General features: G+C 33.8%; 5 protein-coding genes and 1 long non-coding RNA gene across 11 annotated transcripts; 3 read left to right on the plus strand and 3 right to left on the minus strand.

Annotated features, from left to right (window-relative positions):
• Nucleotides 1-2,797: 2,797 nt before the first annotated feature.
• Nucleotides 2,798-15,647, plus strand: LOC126869207 (myophilin). 2 transcript variants are annotated; one of them, XM_050625444.1, is made up of 4 exons: nucleotides 2,798-3,015; nucleotides 14,022-14,158; nucleotides 14,238-14,442; nucleotides 14,735-15,647. In XM_050625444.1, exons 1-4 carry the CDS (start codon nucleotides 2,962-2,964, stop codon nucleotides 14,903-14,905), a joined length of 567 nt encoding a protein of 188 aa, XP_050481401.1. In that variant the 5' UTR covers nucleotides 2,798-2,961; the 3' UTR covers nucleotides 14,906-15,647. The 2 variants fall into 2 exon arrangements, with proteins under 2 accessions (XP_050481401.1, XP_050481402.1); XM_050625445.1 differs by lacking the exon at nucleotides 2,798-3,015 and adding an exon at nucleotides 7,252-7,377.
• Nucleotides 8,994-14,088, minus strand: LOC126869214 (uncharacterized). Its single transcript, XR_007690841.1, has 2 exons — nucleotides 13,940-14,088; nucleotides 8,994-13,798 (listed from the first exon to the last, which is right to left on the minus strand). It is a non-coding gene; the product is annotated as an uncharacterized LOC126869214 (long non-coding RNA).
• A 5-nt stretch (nucleotides 15,648-15,652) lies between the features above and the next one.
• Nucleotides 15,653-16,626, minus strand: LOC126869209 (probable 28S ribosomal protein S6, mitochondrial). The gene is made up of 4 exons (XM_050625447.1): nucleotides 16,478-16,626; nucleotides 16,225-16,364; nucleotides 15,986-16,150; nucleotides 15,653-15,904 (listed from the first exon to the last, which is right to left on the minus strand). The coding sequence occupies exons 1-4, from the start codon at nucleotides 16,520-16,522 to the stop codon at nucleotides 15,802-15,804; spliced, it is 453 nt and encodes a 150-aa protein (XP_050481404.1). The 5' UTR covers nucleotides 16,523-16,626; the 3' UTR covers nucleotides 15,653-15,801.
• A 182-nt stretch (nucleotides 16,627-16,808) lies between these two features.
• Nucleotides 16,809-17,834, plus strand: LOC126869200 (iron-sulfur cluster co-chaperone protein HscB). Its single transcript, XM_050625434.1, has 3 exons — nucleotides 16,809-17,177; nucleotides 17,244-17,500; nucleotides 17,571-17,834. The coding sequence occupies exons 1-3, from the start codon at nucleotides 16,809-16,811 to the stop codon at nucleotides 17,698-17,700; spliced, it is 756 nt and encodes a 251-aa protein (XP_050481391.1). The 3' UTR covers nucleotides 17,701-17,834.
• LOC126869208 (adenylate kinase isoenzyme 6) lies at nucleotides 17,817-18,819 on the minus strand. Its single transcript, XM_050625446.1, has 3 exons — nucleotides 18,662-18,819; nucleotides 18,400-18,551; nucleotides 17,817-18,340 (listed from the first exon to the last, which is right to left on the minus strand). The coding sequence occupies exons 1-3, from the start codon at nucleotides 18,702-18,704 to the stop codon at nucleotides 17,999-18,001; spliced, it is 537 nt and encodes a 178-aa protein (XP_050481403.1). The 5' UTR covers nucleotides 18,705-18,819; the 3' UTR covers nucleotides 17,817-17,998.
• A 317-nt stretch (nucleotides 18,820-19,136) lies between these two features.
• Nucleotides 19,137-24,404, plus strand: LOC126869199 (maternal B9.15 protein-like). 5 transcript variants are annotated; one of them, XM_050625428.1, is made up of 3 exons: nucleotides 19,137-19,295; nucleotides 19,926-20,633; nucleotides 20,745-24,404. In XM_050625428.1, exons 2-3 carry the CDS (start codon nucleotides 20,190-20,192, stop codon nucleotides 21,096-21,098), a joined length of 798 nt encoding a protein of 265 aa, XP_050481385.1. In that variant the 5' UTR covers nucleotides 19,137-19,295; nucleotides 19,926-20,189; the 3' UTR covers nucleotides 21,099-24,404. The 5 variants fall into 5 exon arrangements, with proteins under 5 accessions (XP_050481385.1, XP_050481389.1, XP_050481386.1 ...); XM_050625432.1 differs by having other exon boundaries at nucleotides 19,181-19,302; XM_050625429.1 differs by having other exon boundaries at nucleotides 19,199-19,442.
• The last annotated feature ends 142 nt before the right edge of the window (nucleotides 24,405-24,546 follow it).

Raw genomic sequence — 24,546 nt, forward strand, 5'->3', positions numbered from 1 at the left:
CGTTTTACATTTATTTATCCAAACTACAATCTTTTCAACGCAACTAAATGGAAATTCATTTTTTGCAGTATTTTTTACTGCGATAGAAATTTGTAAATTTCTTTCTTCTTACGTTTTGTAAAACACTTTCATTAATCGACAGTAAAACACCGTTGCTTAGTATTTAAATATATTATATGCTCGGATGAGTATGATTTAAGCGGTGTATGATACACACGATAAAAGTCTATCGACTGGTTCTATTCAAAGCAATTTGGCGATTTAAAATGCAAACAGTCGGTTTGGATATTTTTTTGCGATTTATAAAGATAGTAACGGAATTTTATCTCCATATGTTCCACATGTTTGCTCATTGAATTTGTCATCTAATGAATTTACATACGAAACGCATACGTCTTCGTTAAATCTCCGATAAACTTCATTAACTTGAAGAGATATATTGGCAAACCACTTAGAGGAGAAACAAAGTACTACGAGCTGACACCGTGCCTTCTGCAAATCATACGTACGTTGGGCTTGCAGTAGTATAGAGTTGATTGAGTCATCGATACGTGACACGTATACGAAAATACGTAAGCAGAAATTTTAGTGTACGCTAAGATCGGAGAAGGTCGAGCGTAACTGTTGCCTATTATGGCATGTTTTCATTGCATACCTGTTACCAAATGAAAAACATAATACTTAATCTTATACGATATCAATTCTCGCTCTTTCGCGATCTCTCGGCATTAAAATTCACTGGATTTAGTCTTCACTCGTCGAAGAAGAAAATTAGAGAAAACATTCGCCGATTTCTCGCAAATTACTCTGCGTAAACGGACGTTTCAAACGTAGTAAAACGGTGTTTTACGTAGATTCTTCCAAAGATCCGCGCTACGCTATAAGAACTGCTAGTTATTAAGTAAATTCCATGGATTCCTTCTGTTACGGCAACGCTTTTCTCACGGGGCACCGAATGTCCATAAAATAAAGCGGAGACTCGAGTAACCGATGTACGAGAACCTACGTGCAGCTTGCAGAGGAAATGTCTAACACATCGAGCTCGTAGTAACGTGAATCTGACTGATGTATTTTATTTTAAAGTTCGACTACGACGCGATGATTTCGTCTTCTGAAAAGGGGAACTAGAAATACGAAATTTATTAAATATCGCGAATAGCAAAGTAACTCAAAGCATGAACCAATCGTTGCTTGAAATTGTTTGTAGTATTAATAGCGAACGTAAAACTGGATTTATACGTTTTTAATGGATCACGTGGTTATATTTGTTAAATATTCGTTTTGTAGAATTCACGTTCGTTTTGAAAGCGAATAGAAGGGGTAAGAGCTTAGGATCGGAAGAAAGTTTCGATTTACTGGAAACGAGGGAACAAAATGAAACGCATACGTAAAAAATTCTTTGTCGTTCTATTGCCAGTTCCGTTTCCAGAACGAGTTCTCGTTGTAGCGTCCTAAAGCAACAGAGTGGCTCGAGAAAGTGGTCAGGATAAAGGTAGTCGAAGGATTTTACAGTCTGCATTCATCGTAGGTTCTACGACCTAGCTGGCATTCTTTCGTCTCGTAAAAATTTGTGCTACTATGTTTCGCATAAAACTGCAAGCTTTATTTTCTATTTTCTTAGTATAATACCAAGAAGAAAAAATTATAAGATTGAAACGGATAAAGGTTTTAAAAACAAATCATACTTGCACGTCGAGTTATCAGAAATGGATAAAAGGTTATTAAAACGAAATACTTATCCCTCGATGACTAAATACAAAGCTACGATAAGATTACCACATAAAAGATTTTAAAACAGTTTCAAAACGTAGTAAGTGCCTTTCGAAGCATTCGTCAGCCTATATCTGAAGCTGACGTCACCACTGCACACAAATCAACCACGAGCCTAGACACATGGCACACAAAATTAACAAAGCAACGTTTGTAAAAAAACGACCCCTTAAAATTTACTTCCCCATGTATAAGCTTAAAAATAACGTCCACTGTGTCGATTAACACTTCTATGGCTTCACATTTGTCCCTTCTTCGTTAAGTTGCGCTTTTTTATCAAATATTTTGTAACGTTAGCCCACGGATGCTTACAAAAATTTCTGTAAAAATGAAACCTACGCAGAGATTTGCTTCATACGTTAAATATTAGTTTGTCCGAAAAGCGTCTTTCTTTTACAGACCCGTCTTTTACAACGACGCATCTTTATACAAACACGAAACCTAAATCTGTCGAACGTTGTGATCTTTATTTCGATAGAACAAAATGGATCGTACGTAATTCGATAAAACAATATAAAACGGAAAATGTGTATCCATTATTTCCTTATAAGACGAAAGAAACTTTTTGGACGATCTGATATAACGATTACGCTTCTGATACCGTATGTACTTTCATCTGTCATGCGTATTGTGTACACGTAAATGCATAGATATTTCACTAAAAAGAAAATACCAATTTTATGAAATACCATTCTCTACTCCGCTATGACCCACGATATTCTTAATTCTCCGATAGTCCTGCTACTTTTACCTCGCTTATTGAATATTACGATCTTAAGACATCCAAAATCACGAATCTCCGTAATAATCTCGATTAAAACACAATGCATCCTCCCGTACCATTGTCACGCCATAGGTATATCCTGTAGATTCTCTCTGAGAGAAATTTTTCCGCACGAAAGCGACTCCAGGAATTCGTCAGAGACGGCGCCTGACGTCATCTTCGTGCCAGACTGGAGAACGGAGGTCACGTGTCTCGGCGTCAGACGAAAACTCAATACTCGACCAGTCCCGGGTCGGCCAATAAGCGTCGAAAGGACTCTTGCTCTTGCCGATCGGCACACGGTTCCGAGGCGCGTCAGTCGTGCCGCAATCATCGGACGGTGAACTTCGTGTTACGGTTCGTAGTTAATATCGGCGTCGTTCTGTTTGTGCATTTCCTTTGAGTGAAACAGATCGAGGGTGAACAAAATGGCTAACAACAGGGCTACAAAGTCTGGATTCGCGGCAGAAGCGCAAAGAAAGGTAAAGAATGAATTTAATTTTTTTCCTTAAAACGCGTATTTCTTTCATCTGGTGTTTCGTGACCTACTGAGAGAGACCATCCCTCGAGGAATTCGACCTACTGAGGGTGGCCACGCACGCGCAACGCGTCCTACGTTCGTTGCACCTGTGCTCTGTACGATAGATGAATTATTTCTCTCGTGATAGAGAAGTGGTTGTTTTTCCATATTGATTATCGATATTTGAGGAAAGAATTTTTGAACAATTTTTTGACGTAATTTTTAAGGGGTTTATATACGAAATTCAGTTATCGTTTTCTAAAGATAATTATTATTTTATTAACGAGAAGAGAGAATTAATAGTAAGCTGTAGCGTTAATAGCGTTTTGTTTCGTCTGTTGACTACTGTTTAATCGAGAATTAGAGACGGAATTTGCACTTGGTGAACGTTGCGATGCTTTATTGAATGCTTAGGAACGTTGGAATAATTCACACGTTTATCTTAGTCCTATATGTACGTACGTGTCAGCCAATTGTGTATATAGATTACGATGCTCGTGTCAGAGATATTCCATGACGCTTATCGCGGAGTAATCCCAAGTGTAATTAGAATGCGGAGCGTGAAGGAACGTAACTGTCCACAGGAAGATCGTGACGTGATTTTACCATTTGAAAATGTTTTTTCTTTTTTAACGCGAATTGATTAAATTGCTCGCGTCCCATCGTTTCATAATCAGAATTTCGTTCAATGTATAAATAAACTCTTCGTTTAATCATCAAATTCCTCCTCGATAAGAAGTCAACGCGTATTTCAATCAAATTCTCCAGAATAGAACTGTCATTGTACTCCGTGCAGATGCAGATGTTCACGCGTGCGATGATGCCAGCTAGCAGAACTATAGAAAATCTACGTACGAAATAAATTTGTCGTATACGATCGTAATATACGCGATATACTGCGCAGGAAAGTAACTTTCTATGAAAGCATAGTTCGATGTTGATTCTCTTCGAGCATAAAAATCAAATTCTCTTGGTTGGAAGCAAAAAAGGAAGGTGAACGAATTCGCTGCAGTTTGAAGGGAACTGCAATTTCATCCGGAACGGAAATGACAAGCCGTCACGTAAACGTAGATAAGTCAAGTATATCTTATGATTTCGATACGGTCGAAGGTTGTTTCCTTTCGTTACACCTCAAGTGCTGGCGCGTTTCCATCGAATTCGCCTCGGAGGGAATCGTCTGTTCGAGCAACAGCTGCCGATCCTTTCTTTCGTTCGGCGAATTAAAATGAGTCCCAGTTGCCAAAGAAGGGAGCGTCCCTCGAAACGAAACTCACCGGCCATGGTACACTTATTCCTTCGCCTCGACTCACCTTTTGCCTTCCTAATATTTCCAGGTTACCACGTGAACAGTGGAATCACCATCTATTCTGGGATCCATTTGTACGTTACTCTTTCATAACGTTAAACCGTAGTACTGCGCGTAATGGGTTACGCGAGTTCATTCATAAAGTTTTCATAACCGTTGCTTTTACTATAAATATTTTAGTGCTACAGAGACGATAACTTCCATGTTTTTCGAGGATATCTATCTTAGTATATTTCATTTCAGAAAAAATATCGACTGCGTGAAAGAAATAAAGGTTTTTATAAAAATGCCACGTATGTAATATATGATAAATAATATACAAATATATATATATAATATACAAATATATAAAATATTCTTTTCGTGATTAATTATTCGCCATTGACGATCAAAGAGCTGAGAATCAACCTCGCTGCTGGCATTCTGCATTTCTTATTATAACAAATTCGTCGTATTTTCTACGGTCGTGAAGTCGAATCGCGGCTGAAAGACGAGACTTCTGAAAATCGAAATATCCGACTAAATTTTAAAATCTTGACTCTCGCCATTTCGATTCTCGGTCTGTCGATTGTTAAAATTCAAAGGTGATCGATTTGAAAATAAACCACAGATCCAATAAAAATTCGTCGTCTTTAAATAAAGAACACCGGTACTTAACTGATAGAAAAGGAGCAACCTCGGTTTCCTAATTAACTTACAAGCAAAAAAGTGGAGCGGAACTGTGTCATCCTCGTGTTGTACTCGTACAATGGAAAGTAACTACGTTCCATATAAAAAAAGAAAAGAAGAATATGAGAAAAAAAAACGCGATATTCATCGTCTCGATCAAACGAGAGAGAAAAATGGGGTGAAATACAAAGGGCTCGTTGTGCACCGGCTCCGAACTCGTTTCTTTTTTTTGTCTCGTGAAACAATCGGCGAATAACTAGTCCGAAGGACGCTCGTTATAACACTCGTGAAGAAACGCATGTTCATTATAAAGATACGCTTATCGCTACTGGAATGCGATCGTTCCTTTATTGGTTCTGTTCCTTTTTCGCTATTATTGTGTCATTTGTTCAATTATCGGTGAAAGCGAATAAGATCTCGCTGCGTTCTAAAAATGGCAAAATTATGGAGCCGTGGCTTCGCGAATTTTCGCGATCGAAAATTGTAATACTACACTTGCGATATTAGAAGAAATTAACGAACGTATAGAATGACGAGAGGTCAACGATAGTGTTGCTATCGGTACAAGGTTCACCCCACGAACTGTAATTATTTTTCATAATTATTGGGTCAGTCGGTGCGATGTTTCCCTTCGAAAACAAATTGCTTGGTAGTTTTATAAAAGAACAATAATTCTTACAGATAATAGGTAATGGGACTGTTAAATGTGGAATAGAGTAGAATTGTACCTTATTCTAGTAATTATTTCCCGCTAATATTTTTTGTTATTCATACTCCATTTTGAAGCCTAATATTTCGTTACGCTGTATATTTCTATTAATATTTATCTTTTTGAATAACATTAATATCGATATTAATACATTTTATACTTAAGATGCAGCAGTCGTTAGTACGAGTATCCAGAATCTAGTTACTATAGCATATACCAGGATATAGCACGCGATATACCACGCCCACGTTTTCGTAGAGCATTTGTTTTCACTGATATTTGTAGCACTCACGAAACCATGACTGCTTTTAATTCCAAACACGCTAATTACACGTATGTTGTAGTTGAAACACGCTTCTCCCTTGTGGTTTATGGCACGATATTTTTAAGAACTGTTATTTCAATTCCTGCCTTCTGTATCGTTCCCCACGGTACACCATACGGGACCGATGTTTCGTTACAAAATAGAGATAACAATTATAGCCACGTGTTTCCGTGAACCAAGCACGAGAATGAATGTGCAGCATTATACTACGGTTCTAAAAATAGGCGTGCTTCATCCCTGTGCACAAGATATCTGTATTAGCCACCGGAAATACTATAAAGTGGTTTCCATTTTAGGAACGAATGACCGAAGGCGAACATTCGAGAAACACTCGTTCCTTGCTTACCATTCGAGTTTCCTTACTACGTTTATATAACAATCGATACGAGAATTTACGATGCAAATTCCTTCAGGCTCCTTCCAGCAAATCCTGTTGTCCGCTGCTGACCTTTCCTCTTCCGTCGTTCGAATCTCCACGCGTGAATCTTCGCTTCGTAGCTAACAGCTGCCAGTAAATTGACATACTAGACGCGTTGGAGATCTTGGAAAATATTTCCTTTCATAGGTGAGTAAAATTATACGCGCAGTAGTCATCGGTGACTTTAGAAATGAAATTTAAATCTCGAGAATAAAAGCTTCGAAAATAATCGCATTTTTTTACATTTTTACGCGTAGAATTCAATTTAGGATTATTACAGCAGGTTTCTCTGGCGATTAACCCAAAGCAAATCCCTAAAAGTATATCGCGCGAAATTTCTGATTAGAAATTAATAAAAAAAGAATTACGGATTGTCCGTTCTGACTGCTCTTACGTTGGTTCTAGCATTAAACTCGTAGAATTGCTCTTCTCGAATAAATTCGTAGAATTCGCGTAATATTTTTTAATAATATCGCGTATCTATGTGAAAGTCGTTCCAACGAGATTCCTCCGGATGTTTCTCGCAGTTGCGATCTAAAATCGCGAAATACCAAGAACGCGTTGGCTACGTAAATTTGTACGCACAAATCATTAGCTGACGCGCGAGGCCGAGCATGGCAATAGAGGCGAAGGACATCGTACAGTGCAATACAAATTCTGTTCAGCAAGTCAAGATACGAGTCCGTAGAATATCCTATGTCTGCATTCTACTTCTCCTTCTTTTTACGACAGCACGCTACGAACATTCCCACCAAGTCCGACTCTGATTCATCGAGATACGTCGAAAGATACTTAACTCGAAGAAATCTCGATAAAACGTATAGAAAGCTAGTCCGTTAATTCGACGTGTCATCGAACATCATCAACGCGTGACTGTTCATAAACTTGGATATGGAGGTTAGTATGACAGTGTCCTTTGAAATTTCTAAATTCACGATTAGACTGCGAGTTTTTATGCAATTATTTTTATGATCACGGCTAAAAGAATAGAACTTAAATAGAAATTCGTTTTACCTTGTGATAAAACGTTATAACGAGTACTCCATTGTAGAAATGTTACGTTTCTGCGTATTATGCGTAGTTTTGCATCGTTAATTTTCACGTAAATGTATATACACACGAACGATAATTTCTATACAAGTTTATTAAAAATACAGTTATTGCGAGGTTTAAGTTTAAGTTTAGTTAAACCAGATATGTATCAAATTTAATGGGAGAATAAATCTGTCAAGTTCGATAGTCTAATTATTTTAAGTGGTGTACTCGAAGTTATCTGATATTTGATCGCCATATGGTAGCGATTTGAGTAAAGGGCTGTTTAAAAGAAATTAACCTCGAGATCCGTAATCATGAAGTCCGAGCATGAATTTCTTCGGATGCAAAGTATCGTGATAAAGTATAAGTGCATAGGTTGCAGTGAACTTTCTCTTGCTCACGAGTGACTCACAAGAAGCATAGCTTCTTTTTTACGTCGTATCTTTGACACTTATCAAGTTGAAACAGCTTTAATTACCGATCGTTCGTCACGATGATGGAACATCTTACGAAATTGTCCGCAATTACGTATGCCGGTGAATTTCAGCTTCATGCTCGAGGGAACTGAATGAAAGATTAATACAGAAATTATGTTCGTATTACATATCTTCGCGTGCGGAGGAGAAATTATCCGAACGGGCTCAAAGTTGCTGAAGAATTAATTAACAGTTCACGGGCCGCGAAAAATGACCGAGTTGCAAAGACCTCAGCAACCTCGACGCGATCTCCCCTCGTGACCTTGCGTTCTTTTAAATTAACAGTCTCCAATTCCCACGAGTGCTACAGGGAATTTCACGGTCGAGGAACAACCGTGAACTTCTCCACTTCGTATGCGATCAGTTTCCATCAGGACGAGATCTCGCGCGTTAGCAAAGATCGCATAAATAGCGACGAACGATCGATGGAACTTGCAATAAATGAACAAAAGACGAATACAAAATACAAGATATAAAGAATATCTGCAGCGATATCTGGACTCGTAGAATAATATAGCAGAACGTATAAGTCGTGGAATACAATTGAAATTAATCAGAAGCCAAGCAAATCGAAATCCTGGCATCGGTAACACAAACAAGCGACAATTTGTTCAATAAAATAAAGTTAATGGAGTTCCGTGTGACCCAGCCAACAGATGTTCGGTCTAAATGGCTGAAAAAAGTGATGAGCTGTATGAAAGCAATGTTTCACGACGATCGTATAACTTTTTGACGTATATTTACAAAGTATGTCGTTCAACTTGCAAAGTTTCACGTGCGAGCACAAGATGGTTATCGACGTGGCGACGGTGTCTTACCTGCTCGGGCTTCATCTCGTTTAGAGGTCCTTATATGGCCGACAAGGCAGGCAACCTTGGAGGAGACTCGCGTTTAAACACGCTTATGTATCTGTATGAAACTGTGTCGTGTATGAAACGTAAAATTACGCAATCGCGACTCCTCTTAAAGTAGGTCAACGATTTTTTTTAATCTAGATTACGCTTTTTCTCTTTTTTTTTTTTTATTTTTTTCGTTACTAAACTCATAGACAATTTTATACGTTCGTTGTATGTAATGTAATCGTAAGTATCGCTTTTCTGGAAAGTTGTCCGCACAAAACGTGGAAAAGAACCGATCAAGGTGACAGTAAAGTAGATAGTACTTATCTATGTACTTTAGAAATTGTCGAGTGTCTTCTTCATCGCTAGAACGTAATCAAGTAAGTTGTAAAAATAATTCGAATGGGTAGAAATTGAGTGGAAGATAAAGATGAAAGGGATAAAGAGATTAGTTATCGGAAGGACATATACGAGTCAAAAATGGATTAATTATTGAAAGACAAATAATCGCAACTGCGTCATATTACGGAATATTTATTAGAAAGTAGGTTAATTATAGATTTATGATGAAGGTCGTTTTTAAGATAATCTATTTCCTAAGATAGATCGTTAGACAACCAATCGTTTCAGGAGCAAATCTTTTGCACCGATATGGAAACTGGTCGAACGAGAGACACTTTTAAATGCTGTTCTCCTTGCGTTCGTGATCAAGGTGAATCGACGTAATCGATGCAATTCCATCTGTTTTTCTTTTTTCTTCGATTCGTGGAAAGGGATTTTAGATCACGCGTTCTGAACGTTGCAAATCTCGTAGTACCGAACTCGTTCTGGCCGTTTTATTCTGCTAAATTAAGAGAGAATAAAAAATTGAGTTTGAATTGCGTAAAATTATACAGAAGCATTACGTCATTGCTTGTACAGCGAATTCCACCTCTGAGAAATTGTAAAATTCACAGGATTCATGCCTCGATATCACAGTTCCATATCAATTTAATATTTATTCAGATATTAGTCGATGGTTTTTTAAAAATCGTTGCGCCGATCGATCTAACTGTCTCTTATCGTCTAATCGATAACTAAATTACGTGGTTGAAATATTGCTGCGTCGTATACAGCGAATACAGCTTGATTCGTAGCAATTGCTACTTAATCGTCTTATCTCTGACAAAGAGGAATTGTAAGTGATTTATTGGTAGGAATTTTTTAATCTGTAGAAATAAATCAAACTTAAACGACGTGTATAATATAAAATATTGATCAAGCTAATAATACTATATAATCAGTAACATCAATAATGTTCAAATTGAAACAAATCGAATTATTAATAAATTATAACCGGTAATATTTTGATATATTTGCAAGAAATTCAGAGACACTTTCGAGTGAAACATGTTCCTATTGCATCAATCAACGAAGCAATCGTAGGCTTCATCTCCGATCGTAAGTTAGTTAACAACGTTAATTCTATGACCAATAAATTAATCTAAGTGGACTTGGTGTAACGAGGAAAATGATTTCGCTGGTGGCATACTGTTCGAGAAGAGCAATTCCTTCAATTTGTCCAGCGACTCATTGATGGCCAGGCCTCTGACCCAATTTTCATGACCGTGAACGAGCTAGAGCGCCGTTAAAAGCGTCGTTGTCGCAAGTATCAGAGAGACACGAGGCAATCCTTTAACTGCAAACACTTGCCCCGGCAACCGACTCACACTTGCGCTTGCAACAATCTTCCATACAAGCTGCGTTCCTTTGCAGAACGATCTGTGTGACTGCGACAAATTGCGTTCCTTTCAGATATCAGATGCACAGATTACAGAAAGAAACCTGTAATATCTTTGCACAGGGAATAGTAACTCTTACATTCCAATGACAAAAGATAAGACCAATGTCTAAATATTTTTCTGTCCAAAAATAAATGGAAACGCGACGGTAAACAAAAATGTACGGCGTCGTTTAAAAATTTAACAAGTACGCGATATCTAATCGGGTAAAGTGCAATGATCACGTAAAATAATCTAATATCGACACGTCGTTTCTTACGTCATGTTATTTGAGCGTGATAGACAATTTCGACAAACATGCCTGTTTCTTGGTAGAATCTGCCGTGAATATTTTTCTTGCCAAAAGCATACAGTTTTTATAAACAACTCCAGTCAATTATAAAGAAGATAACGTTCGAGCGTACTTTTTATAGCGGAAGCATCGCTCGTCGGAAGAAGCAAGAAAAATGATATAAACGAGGGTTCGCCTGTTGCAACCCCACATAATCTTCGACACAATAGGCGCTCCACCACGCCCTTCCAACTTGAGCAGCCTGCTCGAGAAGATCCAGCTTCAAGATCGCCTGGTATGCAGCGGAATCTATATAGGTAGACGTCACACCCTGTCCCTAAACATTTCGTTTTGCCTCGGTAGCTTTTGTAAGACCTGTACGTTGCCTTCGTGAAATTTAACCTAACGATAAGCGCTATTCTTTGGTCGAGGTTAGATAAATTAACGTGCGTCTATCGTGCGACTGTTATTTTTAGATTCGTTTCTCGATCACGAAAGAAACAAAATAGAAAATAATCGTTTCCCTGGCATATCGTGTTAGGTTCTTATATTTTTTCGTTATGATCAACAATTCTTTTCAACGCGAAATGAAAACACGATAATTACAATTAAAAGGAAAAACATTCTCAGCTTGTCCGAGCAATGGAAACGGACGACGCAATAATTAGAATTAATTTCTGTAAAAGTTAAAAGGCGAATGATCTTTTTTATTCGCGTTCGTAATAAGTATAATAATAGATATTACTGGAAACGAAAGATCAAACACGGCGACGAACGGGAATAATTACACAAGCAAAAATTGCAAAGCGACCGCTGACGTGGCCGCGAGTTTATGCAAATGATCTTGCAGAGCTACAACCTTACAATAGAAGACTCGCCGATGTTATAATCCCGTATTAAGTAATCTGAAAGGTACTTTCATAAGCGAGACACGTCGCTCGGAACGGTGTTTGCTTCGTTCCACTCGGTTGCCCCAAAACCGCCAGCATTTTTCAACGCTCCTCGTCATTCTTTCCTCGTTAATGAAATTATCGTGCGCTTACTCAATATCTAAATATAGTATTCACATCGTGTTCTACATCATACACGGGCTTATATCACGGAGATAGTGGATGTCGTTGAGGACGAATCGAATGTTATCGTTGGCTATGGGGAACCTGGTGTAGAAGAACACTTGTAACTACACAGATTACCTGCTATCACTTCACAAAAATTACAAATATAATATTTATAAAAATCGAAGGATTTATATTAAATAAAAGAAATGTCAATCGAAGAAAATTAATCTGAGTTTCGCTCGTAATCTTCCTTCCATTAATGTAATACATGTTTTCTGCTATTATGGATACTCGAGACTCTGTGATCGTATGATAACGATAATGCTATGTGATTTTATGATAACAACGTTCAAAGCATCTATTTCAAACAAAGATACGAGAAACTAGAAACACTTACATAAATACGAGTGATAATATAGCAAAGGATGTTTTTTTGCTTGAAACGAGATAGCTTTAACACGGAAAAAAGTTTGCTTGTATACAGAAATATCGTGTATTTCCTTTTGACGTCTTATAGACTAAGGCGACTAAGTCGTAACAACAAAATGTTCCGCGAAATAGCGAAATAACAGGAGCAAGTTAGAGGAAGCAAGATCCACACTTGCGTGAAAGTTCCAACACTTCGAATTTAACAATCGCTATTATCCTTATTAATTGCACATTGTAATTGCTCGTGCATATTCTTCTTCCGTGATTAGGATGCAATTTCAACGGACTGCCGAATGATGCGTTCGGAGAAAGTGAATACCTCTATCGTGAAACTTCTTTGAACGAGGCATTGTTTATGAACTTCCTGGTTTATATGTCTGTAACAAGAATTCTGACAGATTCACATTATAATTTATAATTAATACGCTTGGCCTCCTGGTTGCTCGATTCTCTCGATCTTACAGTTGATTTAATAAAATTTACTATTCCACGCTTACGAACTCTGATATATCAATTCAACGTATTCGAAAATACGAAGAATCTGAAAAATGAAAATACCGGACCAAGAGATATTTGCAACGATGCTCCAAATATTGCAAAATTCTGATTACCACCACGCTTAGAACAAGGATACCAGACGCCAAATCGACAGTATATTATTCTAATTGCATGCACAGGATCACAAGACTGGTCGTTTTACGACGCAGACACGTGAAATACATCACGATCAAGACACCGTATGCCTAACGGAATATACATACTGCATCGGGATGAATGCGACGGTCCATGCTTACGAACCTCTCCTTTTTAGGTAGCCTTTACGTGAATAACTGTGCGCCCATTACGCGTTCTCCACGGACTTCAGGTTATACGAATCTCGTGGTGTGCTGTTGCCGTGGTCGTTCGTAACGTCTTTTGTAAAATCTTGAATTCAGAAACGAGTATGGTACTCGGAAGGGGCCAAAAGAATTTCTGATCCTTATTTTGGAATTGAAGCAGAGATTTTTGTCTTCCTAGGTTGATTAAAGTTTCTCTCCTATATCGATAGATCGGTAAGCATTTCGTCGTTTGTTCTATGGCCTCTTCAGAAACGTAGAAAGCGACAAAAAAAAATGTTACTCTGGAAATCGTCTTGACAATGGAAAGGTAAATGAGAATACATACTACGTCTTTAATCATTTTTAAACAGCGCAGAAACTTTCTGCGAAACGATGCTTTCGTTCACGGGGAAGATTTGCGAGGCACCTCGAAGAAACAACGAGCAAAGTGTTTAAACAAGTTGGGTCAGTGACTCCGGCCACGCTCATGTCGCAGACCCTACAGGATGTGTTACTTGGATCACTGGCACATCGCATAATTAATAACAAGCAGTCGCTAGTGGCTCGTGCCCCTTCGAGTTCGAAAGATCGACGAAAATCTCGTGAAATCTCTGACATAATAAAACATAAATTAAGACGTCTAATAAACCGGAACATTTTCTCTAAATCAGAATTTTATACGACGATAGATGGACAGAAATTTTGATTTCTGCTTTTCTTTTTTTTTTTTTTTTTTTTTTTATCAATCTTACCTTTTCGATAATCTCGTAACTTTTGTTATTGTTGGATTCCCAAAGAAAACTGAGACTGATCGTAAATGCATTTCTGTTACAGATCAACAGCAAATATAGCAAGGAACTGGCGCAGGAATGTTTGGAATGGATCAAAACGATCACCGGTGAGAATATAAACACCGACGGGGATATGGATAATTTCTATGAAACGTTGAGAGACGGAGTCCTTCTTTGCAAGTAGTTACACTTTGTTAAACAATATTGATCGTTGTTGCTCCGATTTTTTCATAATTAATTATCGTTCTTCATTTTTCAGACTAGTGAACGATATTAAAGAGGGATCGGTGAAGAAAATTAACAAGACTAGTTTGGCCTTCAAGTGTATGGAGAATATCAATGCATTCCTCGATGCTGCGAGAATGCTAGGTGTTCCAGCCCAAGAAACCTTCCAAACTGTCGATCTGTGGGAAAGACAAAATCTCAATTCAGTCGTAATTTGCTTGCAATCCCTCGGTAGAAAGGTATATGTACATGTAACATCTTTTCCTTCTTCGAAAGCTCTAGCTTACTATAAATTCAAGGTTAGTTATATCCTTTTGAAAGTGTTTCAACGTTTCGTCTCCACACCGACATCATTGAAACTAGTTGGTGAAGCTATTCAGCAATATTATAGAAACGTTAAAACATCTTTATGCAAAGTTTAAACAATTCTTTGAATATAGTATTAATCGTTTAATCATAATTAACTTACGAAAATTTTTTATTAACGAATAATTTTGTACTGGTGTTCTAACTTAAAATTTATGTTTCTAGGCGGGTAACTATGGTAAACCAAGCATCGGACCAAAAGAAGCGGATAAAAATGTACGTAACTTCACCGAAGAACAATTAAGGGCTGGACAGGGTGTGATTAGTCTGCAGTACGGCAGCAATAAGGGTGCTAATCAAAGTGGTATTAATTTCGGGAATACCAGACATATGTAAAGCTGTTCGTCTAAAACTAAATGTTGTTCGAAGAAATTCCAATTACATTCGCGTCTCTTATTTTATCTTTATGATACACTAGACTTACGGACAAAATTTCCTTGTACAACAATGTTTCTTATCGTGGTCCAATTGTAAATGGTGCACAAAACGCATCTTCGCGCGTGCCAGATGACTTTCTATGCATTTAATTTAGGAGATAGTCAAGTACAATATTATAAAATTTGTGTACTTTCCTTTTCAAAGATATGAGCAATCTGAATGTTGCACATACACATCTATGCTCAATCTGTGAAAATTGAGAAGTATACTTTGAACGATAATACATCGAACATATATTATTAATGTATTTAAAAACTGTTAAAAAATTCATTCTTTAATGAAAAAGCGATTTATTTGCAAATATAAAAGAAAAGAATATATTGTGCAACGGTACACAACCGGCTGATTATACACATTTGTTAAATATTACAAATAAATTATAAAAAAGAGCTATCGGTATAAACAGCTGGCAACTCTGCTACTGTTACTGTCCAATCCCTTACGAGTTACAGTATAACCAAATTATACTTTAAAAAATTCATGTTACGCGTGAAACGATAACTATTATAGTTATTGTATAATGATAAATGATATATAATTATATTAAGTATTTTGTACAAATATTTTTTGATGATTATAAAAATAATTTTTCATAATGTATTGATAATATGAGTTAATAAATGACCTACAAAAAACATAACTAGGTGACCTTTACATTTACTAAATTATTTTCATCTTATTTGGCTTTGCCCAAATTTTTATTTACATTTTATATACATTGTATATATTGTATCGTGTATATATCGTATTGTATTGTATATATATATATATTGTATCGTGATCAAGCAATTCATTCATTTCAAGAAAGGATAATAATTAAGACCAGAATTATACTTGAATTGAGATTTGTACCGCTTATGTTTCTTGGCTTGTTCTAAAAGTTTTAACACACTGGGTCTGTTAAATAAAAAATATATATGAAACAGTTATTACAGATAAAATATATAAAGACGTTATCTAAAGTTTAAAAGTACTTACCTATAAGGTGGAGGTAACATTTCTTCTTCCCATGTGCATCGTATATTTTTAGGTGGAATATTTTGTTTATATACACTTGCTCTAATAATACTTATATTTCTTCCACAATCATCTTCGAGTTTACGAATTTGAGATGGTGGTATATCAAAACAAATCATGAAATGTCTGAATATAATAAGGATTATCTGATTAAGACATATTATTTAAATGTACAAAAGAAAATAATTGTAAATACCTACCTAGCGTGTGTATTAGTTCTACCATGAGCAGATGTTACGCATGGAAGTTGCTTATCACCCCAATTTTCAATTTTTCTAATAAATCCACCTGTCTCAAATATAGAATTTGCCACATTCTTCAAGACAGATGCATATTGTACCTACAAATATAATTTGTCATTTTAATTGTTAATTATAACGTAAAAAATTTATTTCGAGGTTAAGAAATATATTAAATGTATCTTGTAAAACGTATTACGAATTAATATGATACCTTGTTTGCTATTCGTACTAATAATGGCATTTCGTAGGTCGGCATGTTCGCATAATATGTTTACTTTTAATTTATAACTGAAACTTTATTTGGAACACTACCTCCTTATTGATACTAATTCGAACCACGAACTATATAACCTGACGTGATATTTTACAACCTAATAAATAGATTTCTCTTATAATATCAAATCATTTATAGTTTATACAATTAACAAATATTTAATGTTGTTAATTGTTAATCTTTTGTCATTGGTTAAAATTTACGTATTTATAAGTGTTTATTTCGATATCAAGACATAATAAAGTTATGATAACCTTATGCCGAAATTATGTACTTCAGAAAATCTTTTTTTAATTTTATAAAAAAGTATAACGTCTTGTACCTAAATCTTAAACAACAGCAACAAAATTTACATTTGTATTATGTAGATAAAAATTACATCTCTCCTTTAATTTTAACAAACGTATCACAATATTCAAGTGATAGTTTGTCAAAATGTTGGAACTGCAATTTTGTATATAAATCTGACTTGTTTTGCTCCAAATGTAAAGTATTACAAGAACCACCTGAAAATTTAACTTATTTCGATATAATAGGAGTCCCGAAAAGTTATGACGTTAAAGTTACGGAAATTCAAAAAAAGTATAAGGAGCTCCAAAAACTGCTACATCCTGATAAATTTGGTACCAAATCTGAGGTAAGTGCAGTGCTGATTATAATAGACATACTAATATGTTTATCTCAAAATATTTTTTTTCTACAGAAAGAAAAGCAATTTTCTGAAACCCTATCATCATTAGTGAATAATGCTTATAGCACATTAATACATCCACTAAAAAGAGGATTATACATGTTAAAATTAAATGACATAACAATATCGGAAGAAACGGACAATATGAACGCAGAATTTTTAATGGAAATCATGGAGAAAAATGAAGAAATAGAAGATGTTGGAGATGACGTAGAGAAAATAAAGAAGCTAGTACAAGAGAATGAAATTATGCTAAATAATTTAACAAAGTAATATTTTTTTCACTGAAAAATGAATCCATTATTTTCAAACTAACTAATAAACACATTTTTCATATAGGGAAGTAGCAGATGCATTTCGACAGAAAAATATCAAAAAGGCAGAATCACTTCTTATACGAATGAAATATTATGATAGTATAAATACCAAATTAAGAAAATTAAAGCATGATCTAGGTATAATAGAATGAACATAATTTTTAGTATCATATAAAACATTTGTAGTGTAACATATACATTAATTTTTATTTTACATTTTAATGTGAAAAGTATGTTGTAATGTATTTATTGTTTATAAGTATAAACATTTTATTCTATGTTTAAATCTTTATTTATTAATATCTGAATAATATTACATTATCTTTGTCTGTTTATTGTTTTTGTACTAAACAATATTATTCTGTAACCTTGTAAAACAATATGTGTTAAAATAGTAAAATAAAGGCACTATTGTATAAAAAATAAAATAACAAGACTTATAGAGTTAAATTATTCTTCTTGATTATCCAATTTCCACTGGTTGATCCATCGACATATTCTATTTACATTGTCTGTTATTTGATTTATGTTATCACTTGGCAGTTCGTGAATTATTTCTCTCTCAAAAGTTGTTCTTGCCTGTTCAAGAATAATTTGAAATATTTCACACTGTATATTATCATCCAACTTTCTTCCTGTATAGCCCCTTTGCTTCAAGCGATCATACAAAATGGTATTGTTTGTCCTTAACACAAAAACAATGTCAAACCAGTTGTGAGGGAAAAAATCACACCCATGATAATCAACTATCATTCCACCTTGACATATAAGGTCTTCCATTTCATCCAATAACTGCGATTGAAAAATATAGTATTCATAAATATTTCATTAAAATTTCTTTTATAAATTACCTTTTCCTCGTCTAAAATAGGACACTCATATACTTCATCATATTCTATCAGGCAGCCTTTTTCAATAGCAAAATCGCTAACCTCAATGCAAGTTAATCCAGTTTTTCGACATAAAATACGAGACAGTAAACTTTTTCCTACCCCAGGTGTACCTAAATACGAAGAGTTTGTTATTTCATTTTATTTAATTTCTTAATGAACAAATTTTAGAAGCAGCTATTGTATTTACTTATTTTAGAAAAACAGTGGTTATTAAATTTACCTGTTATTAAAATGTTTGGAAAACTTCTACTTATATCGGCCATCTTGAAAGCAATACGTGTGTAAATACAAAATTTTACTATGAGTAATGTGTGAGGGCGTTACAGATTATTTTCAGTATTTATCCTGGTAGGTTGAGTTGAGAAGTAAGCTACGAATTGAATTTTGATAGGTTTAGGAATGTTTTAAAATTTTTTCATTTGACTAACATTTTTGTCACTTTTTACATTCACTATTAATAATAAAAGCTTAAAACGTTTAGAACTTTAATAAATTTCGTTCAGGTTTCTAGTTTCTGTATAAAAAATCTTTAAGAACTGAAATTAACAATCCCAAATCTATACACGAATTAATGAAGACAAATCACTTTTTATATAAATTAAATTTCTTTCAAAACATATAGGATCCTGTCTTAGGATCTTATATTAAGAGTGTAAGTTATAATCTGATGTTTTTAAAATTATTTTTCTATATCTGTAATATTACAAATAGGAGCAACTATCGAAGGTCTATATTTTTTTACATACTTCATGGACATTGATGCAACGTAACACGTGTTGGGTCGAGTACGTTTATTTAAAGAGAGAGAAGACGTAGTAGTTTCACCAGAAACACGGAATTTTCATCACTGAATTGTAAGAGGTCAATTTAATATTAGTACTAAATCTTTATGTATATCAAACGAAAGTATACGCGGCAGCAGTGAAATATTATGATAAATAAATAATCACCAAGACTGTGAGTTGTGGTATTTCAGGAACAATCGCTCACGGCACGACCTGGTACGACAAGAATGAGCTGGCATAATTCGTTGTGCTCATTATTTCGAAACAATCGTTTTTTCAAATTTGATGTACCTTACAATGGTGCCGTTTGCCTTGTTTCTGATTATTAATCGTCGTGATTGCGGTGTAATTCGTCAATATTGTTTCTTTAAATGATTTTCCTAACCTGAGTTATTATGGTTCATAACCTAATTAATACTCATAACATATTGTTGTGTAGTTCTACTGTGAAACGAAATCAGTCGTTTTGTGTGTCTATATACATATCTATAATATAATGCAACAAGTCATGTGTACTTAATATAATCAAAATTTACTTGTTTAAATGTTTTTTCCCATTTGGCCATTAGAAAAACAAACAAACAAGATTTTTATAGACACATATGTGAGCTTAGTTTTATAGAATATAAGTGGATATAAACTTATAAAACATTGAACTTTTGAATGATTTGTTATTAATAATCTTTTATGTAATTTCAGGTAGGAATAATAAAAAATAATTGGAATAAACTGCGCATGTGAAAGTAACATTAAAATAGCTTAGCAAAAGCTGTTTTCCAAACAAAAATAAAAGAAAAACATCATAGATCATACAAAATTTAGGCATTGCTGCGGTGCAGAAGGGCTCTATGTGCTCCACATCAGCTTCAGCAAATGATACTTTAGTTTTCAAGAATATTGTATCACAGCATCAAAGGAGAATTTCATCTGCAAATTATAAACTTGGTACACGACAAAGACAACATGCGCAACGAGATTACTGCAGCAGTACTATTCTTAGTACAGCTGATAGAAAAAAACGAAAAATTTAGTCCTGATCAATTGGAATGTTTTAAACGACGTTTGGTGGAATTGTTGACGGAACGTTTTAAAAATCATTGGTTTCCTGACAAGCCATTCAAAGGCCAAGGTTATCGTTGTATTCGTGTAAATGGTCATAATCGGAGGGATGCAACTTTGGAGAGTGCTGCCAATGCTGCTGGAGTAAAATACGAAGATCTATCATTACCAGTAGAATTAACGCTTTGGGTTGATCCCAATGAAGTTTGCTGCCGATTTGGAGAGAGCAAAGGGTCATATTGTACATTGGCATCATTTGACGATAAGGAAAATACTGTACCAATTTTTCAAGGAAATGAAGGATTAGAAAAGGAAAATAAACAATCTGAGGGGCCGACTAAGATACAGGTTAATATATGTTCCTATGTACATATCTATATTTTTTTCTCTTAATAATAAGAGATAAGAAAAGTAATTAAAAAAATTAAATAAGAAATAATATATTTTTATGTCTTACAGAAATCCCCTTTGACTAGTAATACAGATCAGCAACAAAAATCAAAACCACTAAGCTCTGCTAATCAAAATCAACAGCATAGCAATAATGGTACAGGTAGGAAACGCAATCTAAACAGCCCGAGATTGCACCTAAATAGAAACCGTTCCTGGTTTGGTCACTCCTTCAGTATGGGCTATGGTCCTCATCCAATAAGTCAACCATGGTATAACATTATGCCTCCTCATTTTTTGGGTGGTCCATCTCCACCTCCTTTTATGGGTCACAGAGGAAACAAATGGATTCATCCACCATCCTACCCTACAGGACCTACCCGGTTCCATCATTGGTCTCCCAAAGCTGCTCTTAAAGTATAAAGAATCCCTCCTTATGAAAGTAGTTAAGAAATCTGTTCCTTTTTATAAATAAGATTACAACATTTTTTTACCAATTTAAAAATTTTATGTTTTGATGTAAAACTACATGACATTTATAGCAATTCTAAAAATATATTGTTATTAGTAAGACTATTATTTACATTTCAATATGAACGTCTTTGTATTAGGAACAGGTTTATTAACATTTCAATGACGAGAATTATCCATTCTGTAATTACAAATGACCTTGTTCGAATTACGACTAAGGCTTACGATTTTTTATGATGAGAAATGTTGCATTATTACATGTTATACATAAATAATTAATTGAATGATAGATGTTTAATTCCGGATGCAAGGTTGCTTGTAAAAGATTAGATTAGGCAGAATTTAATTATAATGAATTAAGTCATTGGTGTGTAAGACGTAAAAAAGATAAATGTCATATCACTTGTGGCACTCTTTCTGATTAATCCTCGAAAAAAGGATTTAGTAGGAGATAGATTGTAGGTATTTCGAGAGGAAGCAGTATTGATTTTAAGTGAATTTCTTAAATTGAATACAATTCTTCTTTAAATTATATGTAATAAATTTTAATGCCTTATACAGGCGATCTCAGTTCATTAAATAACATTTCATATTTGAAATTCTGTCATGTAATAGAGATAAAGAGTTTCAAAGGAAATTCTTTTCTGTCATGTGTATATATGTAGTGTATTCACGATAACTGGAGCTTCAAAGTTCGCCTTATTTTTCAGTATTGTTATAGCAAAGAAAAAATAGAGAATTTAGAAAATATGATCTATCAACTTGTTAAGATAGTAATACTCTATAACAATATTGACAAAACATGTAAGCTTTGAAATTCTAGTAACACTGATTTGAGAATGACGTTTGACAAGTTCAAATCAACTTTTACTGTATATTATTATATTGCGTTAACAAACAGAGAGAAACAATGTCGCTTCAGAATTTGCAGGTCTGCGGTGCAAAGAAATTTAGTATATTTTCGCTTTAAAGGCACATCATACCTGTTATATAATACATACTGCCTCCAGTAGAGATTCTATTAATAATCATTTATGTTAGAAGATTATTAACAAGTGCATGAATTTCATAATTAACGTACACTTACAAAAATGATGATTTATTTTAATCATGCTCTACATGAAAATATATTGAGCTTATTGCTTTTAAGTAAAACTACTAAAACTTAGCATTTAAGAATATACATCATCGATGTTAGTAGATCTATAGCTTATCACAGTTGGAACTTTAATTCTATCATACTAATGCAAATGTGTACATTCAATTCAATTCTTGTATATTGTAGACAATTGATAACATCATAGTAATTTATGCTCTTGCTTTGTTAACAACATAAATATATGTTTGATTCATATTTGGGAATTATCTATGTATGAAGGACTCAAAAACCAAATCAAATAAATAAGCCTCCTAATTATTACTTCATACAGTATTTTGAGTGTTACAATAGTTTACTATTTTTGCATCTCGCTGTTTACCTACAATTGTTTCATTCAGATATATTTGTGTAAATGTACATATTACTATATTTATAGATGTAACAAAATAATATTCTTTAATTTTTATATTTAAACACTACTAGTGTTTGGTTTTTGAACCTTTCACACATACGCGAACGTTTTAATATCATACATATTTAAAGTATGCAATTTTGTTCAATTTATGTTGTAACATAGAGTTATTCATAAAGGTAACTTTCACTTTATTTATGCAATTTTAATGTGAGAATTACTTTTAAGAGTGAATTAACATTGTATGTAAAATGCAGTATGCAGTGTATTTTATTAGTACATTAATTTATATGGTTAAATCATTTTATGAACTTTTCGTTTATATTCTAAAACACAAAATTGACGGAAATGTGAAAAATTTAAATCAGATAGGATAGGTATTATTATCCACTACATAATATAAATCTATTTGATGACACAAATTTGAATATTGTTGCTAGATACATTTAGTGCTCTTAGATAAATTTCTAAAGATATAACCAGATACAACATGAATATTATTGAGCAGACTGTGTTAAGGAATTTTAATCAAATATGTAGTATAAATTTTGCAACTTTCATGTTCAACATTTAGCATTGTTTAATATATGCATGAAATTTGCTGTATTGTAGGTGATTCTTGTGTTCAATTTGTTAAAACTTATTCAGAAGAGTCATTTTGTTGTTATGAAAGGTATAAAAATTCTATATAGATATTATAATGTATATGTAGAGTTAAGCAATGTTGCATTCGGACATATTCTTTTATTAATATATATGATGCTCAACATTTGAAATGTTCCAAACTTTTTAATTGTGTTCATATATTAAAAAAAAAAAAAGAAAAGATACACTTTATGCTCCATACAATAAACATATTCAAATAATAGAAAATATTCAGAAACAATTTTTTGATAAAAAATCTATATTCAACTAACATGTGATAAAACACGTAGTATTAATGTACATTTGCATTCTTGACAAGAAAAAAAAAATTACAAAGATTTTAGGCAAAAAAATATTCCCTTTTATATAAAAAATTCTTTTATATCTGTATCTTCTTAAGTAAATACATTATAGCTAGGCATTAACATTGACAAGTGAATATAGTGCTTTGGCGTAAAAAATTGAAGTTCTTCAGATTGTTAAAAAAAAAAAAAAAAACAAAAGAAATTTACACAATATTAAAGAAAAAATCGAAGATTTCAATTTGAAATACTTTTTTTTTGTATATTCAATACCTAGAGAAAAATTTTAACATTTCATTGTTGTACATTCTATTATCGTCTATGAGACTGTACTTTACAATCGTGTAGAAACAATGTATCCAAGAAGGAAAACAGGTTTGATATTAGGCTTTAATGTTTGGATCATTTCGATTGTAGGGTAAGGCACTATATAAACATATGCATATATTCTATCACTGCTGTGTCATATGTTATAAATCTACTTCTTGCATAATTATGCAATGATAATTATAATCCTGTTCTACAACCACATTGATCTTCGCATTTTTTCATAACTTTAAATATATATATCTGTTCAATATTTTGTTTCGTGTTATCTAATAAAAACTATATTAGACATTCAAGCAAAATACTTATACATCATTAATTGTACAACCTCTTTACTTTTACCATTACAGTCAAAATTTCTAAAATTATTAATCAATAATGAATGAAATTTCAAAATATTCTAGGAAGATTCGTATCTGTACTAGAAAAACATAAGGAATCATAATAAAACCGTATTATTAATTAGAAATTAATTTTTACTCTATTATTTTATAGGTAATGTGTTGGCTTTTCGGATATAATGAAATAGAAATTCTTTTCATTTCGTCTTTATTAATTTTTGGTTTTTGTTTAATGCCGATTTAAAATTACACAATGCATTTTTTTGTAAATGAG

The sequence above is a fragment of the Bombus huntii genome, chromosome 9, assembly GCF_024542735.1.
Source record: "Bombus huntii isolate Logan2020A chromosome 9, iyBomHunt1.1, whole genome shotgun sequence".
Classification (NCBI taxonomy): domain Eukaryota; kingdom Metazoa; phylum Arthropoda; class Insecta; order Hymenoptera; family Apidae; genus Bombus; species Bombus huntii.

Bases quoted from the DNA above. Each gene is read 5' to 3' on its own strand.
- LOC126869209 (XM_050625447.1), bottom strand. From the start codon at position 16,522: ATGCCGACCTACGAAATGCCATTATTAGTACGAATAGCAAACAAG. The intron at 16,151-16,224 runs GTAGGTATTTAC...TATTATATTCAG, and splicing joins AGAACTAATACACACGCTAG to ACATTTCATGATTTGTTTTG. The intron at 15,905-15,985 runs GTAAGTACTTTT...TTTATTTAACAG, and splicing joins ATGTTACCTCCACCTTATAG to ACCCAGTGTGTTAAAACTTT.
- LOC126869200 (XM_050625434.1), top strand. From the start codon at position 16,809: ATGTACTTCAGAAAATCTTTTTTTAATTTTATAAAAAAGTATAACGTC. The intron at 17,178-17,243 runs GTAAGTGCAGTG...TTTTTTCTACAG, and splicing joins AATTTGGTACCAAATCTGAG to AAAGAAAAGCAATTTTCTGA. The intron at 17,501-17,570 runs GTAATATTTTTT...TTTTTCATATAG, and splicing joins ATGCTAAATAATTTAACAAA to GGAAGTAGCAGATGCATTTC.
- LOC126869208 (XM_050625446.1), bottom strand. From the start codon at position 18,704: ATGGCCGATATAAGTAGAAGTTTTCCAAACATTTTAATAACAG. The intron at 18,552-18,661 runs GTAAATTTAATA...CTTCGTATTTAG, and splicing joins TCCAAACATTTTAATAACAG to GTACACCTGGGGTAGGAAAA. The intron at 18,341-18,399 runs GTAATTTATAAA...TTTCAATCGCAG, and splicing joins CTATTTTAGACGAGGAAAAG to TTATTGGATGAAATGGAAGA.
- LOC126869199 (XM_050625428.1), top strand. From the start codon at position 20,190: ATGCGCAACGAGATTACTGCAGCAGTACTATTCTTAGTACAGCTGATA. The intron at 20,634-20,744 runs GTTAATATATGT...TATGTCTTACAG, and splicing joins AGGGGCCGACTAAGATACAG to AAATCCCCTTTGACTAGTAA.
- LOC126869207 (XM_050625444.1), top strand. From the start codon at position 2,962: ATGGCTAACAACAGGGCTACAAAGTCTGGATTCGCGGCAGAAGCGCAA. The intron at 3,016-14,021 runs GTAAAGAATGAA...TTTCTGTTACAG, and splicing joins CGGCAGAAGCGCAAAGAAAG to ATCAACAGCAAATATAGCAA. The intron at 14,159-14,237 runs GTAGTTACACTT...TTCATTTTTCAG, and splicing joins GACGGAGTCCTTCTTTGCAA to ACTAGTGAACGATATTAAAG.